This window comes from Apostichopus japonicus, chromosome 9 (genome assembly GCF_037975245.1).
Source record: "Apostichopus japonicus isolate 1M-3 chromosome 9, ASM3797524v1, whole genome shotgun sequence".
Taxonomy (NCBI): domain Eukaryota; kingdom Metazoa; phylum Echinodermata; class Holothuroidea; order Aspidochirotida; family Stichopodidae; genus Apostichopus; species Apostichopus japonicus.
In genome coordinates, this window is record NC_092569.1 from 15,868,422 (window position 1) to 15,874,774 (window position 6,353).

The 6,353-nt window shown below is 36.8% G+C and overlaps 1 protein-coding gene across 1 annotated transcript; it reads left to right on the plus strand.

Annotated features, from left to right (window-relative positions):
* Positions 1-1,517: 1,517 nt before the first annotated feature.
* LOC139973898 (fibrinogen-like protein 1) lies at positions 1,518-3,755 on the plus strand. Its single transcript, XM_071980784.1, has 3 exons — positions 1,518-1,712; positions 2,086-2,347; positions 3,472-3,755. Exons 1-3 carry the CDS (start codon positions 1,518-1,520, stop codon positions 3,753-3,755), a joined length of 741 nt encoding a protein of 246 aa, XP_071836885.1.
* The last annotated feature ends 2,598 nt before the right edge of the window (positions 3,756-6,353 follow it).

Consider the following 6,353-nt stretch of genomic DNA (forward strand, 5'->3'; position numbering starts at 1 on the left):
GTTTTCAAACTTGACGTCTTCCTAGCTTGTTTAATTTTTCATTTAAACCAAAAATACTAATGCAAAATACCATTGTTTCAGAGACAGCATTTAATATCGGTATGTGTTGGTTCGTCATATAAATTGACAGTATTATCTCTTTATGCTCTGAGTGCATGATTTCACGAGTTAAACTTTATATAACAAATTTCGGTCACCAAATACATTTCATCCTTCTCACCTCAATTTGAAAGTATTCTTTCAATCATTGTAATTTTTTTGGGAATATAAATTATAGGTCAATGTGATATTACCCCTTTAATGATGTATGATCTTACAATTTTCGCATTCATAGCAACATTTTGTCTATATAGACAGCCTTTTTAAATATCTGCTTATCTTTATTTTGGTCTGTAAACATAACATAATAACGAAAAGAAGACCACTAGATTAGTAAATGATAATACACGGACATATTATTATCTGGTTAGAGGGGAATGCGTTATCAATTTAGCTGCTAAATTAATTGTGTTGTTAATTTTCATTTTCATTTTAAGATTTTCCACTATCATTCATATGTTCGATTCATATGTCTGGTTAATCATATTCTTATTTTTCACCATCTTAAACCACTTTCATTTGAAAGCATGATGTGTCTATAGTCAAAAATGTAGTGCAAACTAACCAGAATGAGGGCTTAGTTCAACACAGTACTATTTATATTTAATTGAACCGACTTAACAGTATTGATATTGCTACAATATTGTTCATAAACATCATTCCTATCCTATTTTAGGTAAGACAATGCAAAAATCAGAGGAACCAACTACTGCAGTCACTACTGAACCACTAGGCACGACTCTAGGTAAGTCCCGTATCATATCAAGCGCCCTGCTGATATCATGTGATAATAGAATAAATCACATTAATTTTGCATTAATGTGCATTTTGATTTAATTTACATGCTCTCTCTAAAGTCGCAATCAGCTTTCCGCCGTTATTAGGATGTTACTACATGGTAAAAATGAAACAAAACATAATAATCATGATATTTCAAAACTAAACTGCTCTTATCTCTATGCAGGTTCTTCGATATATACGTGTCCTCCGAACATGATCTATGGAAACTGCACTTGTGAAGCAACATGTGAAGATCCCAAAGGAGAGTCTGCTTGTAACAGTACCTGTTTAGGTAGCACGGGCTGTATCTGCAAAGCTGGATTAATGCTGAATGGAAGTGACTGTATCAGTGCGAGTAAATGCAGCTGTTTCGTTACAGAGGCCGAGTTGGTTATATCGGTGAGTGCTGTGACATCTATTTAAATGTAAGATGACATTTCTTATGGATATTTGAGCACAGAATTAAATTTTATCTGACAACTATTTTTTTCTTCCAACCTAAAATTTTACATATGATCTGTTTTAGAATGGAAAAACATACGTTAACGATAACTGCACCCAGAAGTGTTCCTGTAGCAATAACCGACTGATCTGTGAAGGCTACAGATGTGATACCAATGCTGTGTGTGATGTCGAGAATGAAGTACGAAAGTGTTATTGTTAATGATGGATACGAAGGTGACGGTGAAACTCGCGAGTTATTGTATACAGACTGTCAGGAAGTTTATGACGCTGGACAAAGACAAGATGGGGTTTATACAATCATGCCTACTGGATGGCCTGGTTTACCATTCAACGTATCTTGCAAAATGGAAAACAACGGAGGATGGACTGTAAGTCTTGAATGAAGCAATATCAATATTTCAAGTATGCTTTTGTGAGTTTTTGTTGATTAAGTATATTGTAGACGGTAATGCACAAGTCAAAGTCCAAGATTCTGTTTTCGGTTTGGTTGCACTTTAATAATACCTCACCAGGTATTCAGTGTATCGAAATTGCTTTAGCGGAAGCAATGTGTGACAATCCTAAAATTGCCCACCCCCTAAAGTAAACAAAAACAAAGAAAAGTCTTACATATGTCTACTGAAATAGTATTCTATCAATATATATTCGTGCGTTGTGTCTTAAATTAAGTTTGTCTGCTAGCATGCTTCACGACTCTCATCATTATCTTTCTTTTATTATATTTACTTGCTATCTTTTCAGGTGTTTCAACGTCGTACTGATGGCTCTACGAGTTTTGATCAAAACTGGGCTGCGTACAAGGACGGGTTTGGTGACAGCAGGAACTTATGGCTAGGAAATGAAAAGCTTCATTACTTGACGAACCAAAGAAACTACAAGCTTCGCTTTGACATCACTACTTCTAGTGGATCGGCTAAATATGCTGAGTATACAGAATTTCAAATCGAGTCTGAAAGTACCAACTACACAATGAATAAACTGGGCAATCACAGTGGAAATACAGGTTTGTTACATGTTTGATATTAGAGCCTTGCCTTGGATATTAGGTCAAGTTAAAGTTCCTAGTATGTTCACAATAAACTTCATGCGAAAATGGTCGCCGAGGTTTCAACACATCTTGATATTAAATATTACCTACAAAATCTGTAAAAAGTACAGAAACCCTTACAAAGAAGGTTTGATGAAACACCCCCCTCCCCATCCTCACCCTCTTTTCAAAATTCACGCACAAAATTTCTACGGTTGTATATACGAGATAATAATCAAGTTTATAACTAATGTGAAGAACCATTTTTACATTCACCAGTTTTGGTGTTGTAATATTTGATGCGCAAAGAAGGTTTTGTCGCGGACAGGATTTGAGTAAGTGATCTTCACAATGACAAAAAAATATCGTCCCATCTGGACCCGTTACTTTAAAGAAACAGTACAGTGTTAGATATTATTGTATCATCTTATCAATTGGATACCGGTGGTATCATTTACAAAATATTAAAGTAGTCTGACAAGCCGATGAAAAAGAATATGTGCGGAATGAGCAAGCACCAGTCTAAGGACATGACATATCATGGAAGAAAAATACGACCACATATCTTCACAGAACCATTAACAGAGAACGAAGGTTTCCAGTAAACGCATACTACTAACAGAATAATGTTTCTTACAAGATCTGTGAAACAATTATACGAAGAAGTGCCACACACCTTGTTTGAAGACAAATACAACCTAAGAAATAGATACAATTACAATGTGAAAATAATAACTAAAAACTAGTTAGAGGAAAGCCTAAGATTTAGTTCTCATTTACAACCAAACACATATTGACTAATTTAATCATAATATTTAATATAATTAGACAATACTAGTTCCTGCAGACAAGCCTAGTTTTCTTAGTAAACATCATCCATTTAAATTCAATTCAATGGTCACCTATATTGAGAAGAAAACCTGATTAAAAGAAAGGACAATAAAGAAAAAATCAACTCATGAAGTATTTAACTCAAAGTGTACTGTAAAACTTATTTTATGTCCCAAGAAAAGGTTTGCAAAATATAAAACAGGATACTATGTCTATTGTTTAACTACCAAGTATTAACCACGGATGTTTCTTGCTGTTTTCCATCACAGGTAATAACCTCTATCGTAACAAAGGAAAACAATTCAGCACGCATGAACGAGACAATGACGAATGCGAAACCTTCAACTGCGCAGAGAAGCACAAAAGCGGCTGGTGGCACTCGAACACTTGGTGCACTATTTGTGATAGTTATAGCTATTGCTATTATTTCCAATACAGCAGTAGCTGCAAGTCATTTTGTACGCTTGGCAACCTCAATGGTGTCTACAATGGAGGCAACGGAGATATGATCTCCATTTATAATAGTTTATACTACACCCCCAGTTCGTTGTAATGAAAATTCGACCATCCTCTTGAGTTGATGACGGATAGCCTGTCATGTGATTTCCTCGAAACCATTGTGGAAAAATGAGTAGTAAAATGAATAGATAACTTTTTTTTATGAGAAACTCAAATCAACTGGATGAAACGAGCACTTGGTAGTATCTGAAAAAAAATATATGAAATTATGTACCATCCTCGAGGATTTTAACCTCTCAAGAAAACTTTAATGGGTTATAATAATTGGTCAAATGTGAGTCACAGATTGAGAAACAATAAATCTTCATAAATCTTCAGATACATTGTTGAAAATTCCTTTATTTGCAATAAGTATCTAAACTAATTAACCTTTCAAATGCAATGAATATGAATAAACAACTGGAACAGGATCATATATGTGTCTTTAATAGGTTCATTGTGTTTATATCCCTAAAGTATAGTAACCAGCGGGGCGAGTTTTGGAAGCTCGCCCCCCCCCCCTTCAGTCAAATGTCTCGCCCCCCCCCCCCCTCCAATGACATTGGTGGCCAAAGAAAATATTGGTCGAAAGTTACAAAGTGCATTTAAGACTCAGTTAAAACAGTTCGCGGTTGACGTTCATCCGTAATTGACCGGAATTCTCAAATTTATACAAGCCAATTGCGTCTAAAGTATTATCCTATCATTTTGCTTTCTGTTATCGCTACGGGGCCCTCGTCCCCTCCCTTCGTCACACACGTTTCCTCACAAGATAACCTGCAACCATGTTCGTTATACCATGTGTATGTTTATAACTTACTACCATCGTTAGTTATATCGACCGTACGCAGGTATTCCAATATTGTTACTTGGAAGCTGCAGCATGATATATTACGTAATTTCAACATCGCCCGTGTGAACTCACACAGACCGATCAGTCGTTAGAATACGCTCAATCAGATTTAATATATTAAAAAGGATGGACTATGGCGCTGAAAAACATGGGTTGGTTGCGCTTGCGTGACTATTGACGCCATAGGGCCAAAGTTCACAGATCTAATAACCTTCAACACATTACTGTGGCCATTACACTTATACCGAAATAACAAGCGTTTTGCAAACAACTCATGGACCATAAGAACGATAGACTTCAAACTTGGTGAGTGTGTGCCTTGAGATGGGTTGTAGTACATGTGGAACTAACGGAGTCGTCATGTAGTAAGTGGTCAGAGGTCAAATAATACACAACGCATATTCAATTAAAGTTAAATGCCAAATATCACGTGATCAAAGGAGGTAAAGGTTACCAACGGTCAAATTTTGCACGTAGCAAAATGACCTAGACTGTGTATTTCAAGTTTGAAGTCTAGGATATTTCGGTAGCTAAAGTTCATTGCTTAACACACTTGCTACAAATTCAGTAATAACAACCTGTTCCCTTTGGTTGCATGTACATTCCAAGCGTTAAGTAGCTCAAAGTGCTTTCCCAGTGAGGAAGGAATATATAAAAGAGTGCATTGTTTGAATGAACGTTTACATGTGTCTATATACCCAAATATGAGGATGAGATTTGCAACTCCACGAATTGCTTTCTTGCGTTGTCTGTACGATGGCGCTCTTGTAGATTTGAAACAACACTACTTTGGAAAGCGTACGGAGAAAATCATGAGGTCTTTGCGTTTCCAGATCAACCTTTCGTGCACTGTAGGGGCAAATGTTTTCAGCACACCTGACCGAGATAATGACACATTTGGTAATTTCCATCATAAGCATGAGACTGTCGGACTGGATTATTATTGTTCGCAGTGTGATGATCCTGGTGGTGTATGTGATCAGTTTAATATCAACACTTGGCTTTCACTTTGTACAAGCAATCGGAAACTACAATAGAGGCACTGCGGAGAAAATGTTCGCGGACTATGCAGCCAACATTCAATACATTGATATCAAAAATCACCCATCCACGTGAAAGATAAATATATCTTATTTGCTTATCGTCATTAGGATTACACTTATATTTAGAATGGAGTTCAATTAACCTACTGAGCAGACCTGAGCAGCAATGATGAACTTGATGATTTCTCTTTCACGTCAAACGTCTTCAAGTCGATCGATATGGACTGGTAACTTATACGACGGATTCTTAATTTTTTAATTCTTAATTTGGTTGAACCAACAATTTACAAAGGGTTACAATATTTTATTCATTTAATTTTAAACTTGTTAATTTTTTTGTATGATTCAGCATTGTTACGGACCTACCGCTTCTTATAAGTCACTCTAACCAAAGTTCTCCAGTCCACGTGAGAGTCTGTACAGGTTTAGTGCGCTTAAGTATTCCGTACCGGCGCGTAGCCAAGGGGGGGGGGGCGAAGGGGCGACCGCCCCCCTTGAGCATATTTTTTGTGGATGTTTTTATGATATCGCTAGTAATTTCAAAATAGAAAATCCTTAAATGTAACTTACAAGGCCTAGGAAGTGCCATTTCCAGCGATCTGGGAGGCATTTTCGGCCAAAATGTTCTTGTGCGCTTCGCGCCAACACATGGTGGCGCTACGCTTAGATAGTTTGCAGAGCCATATACACGGCTCTGATAGTTTGCCTACAGGTGCGCCCCTCCCTTGCCAAATTAATGGCTACGCGCCTGATTCCG

Coding starts and splice junctions, on each gene's coding strand:
- LOC139973898 (XM_071980784.1), top strand. CDS start 1,518: ATGAAGTACGAAAGTGTTATTGTTAATGATGGATACGAAGGTGACGGT. Junction 1,713..2,085: donor AAAACAACGGAGGATGGACT/GTAAGTCTTGAA, acceptor CTATCTTTTCAG/GTGTTTCAACGTCGTACTGA. Junction 2,348..3,471: donor CAATCACAGTGGAAATACAG/GTTTGTTACATG, acceptor TTTCCATCACAG/GTAATAACCTCTATCGTAAC.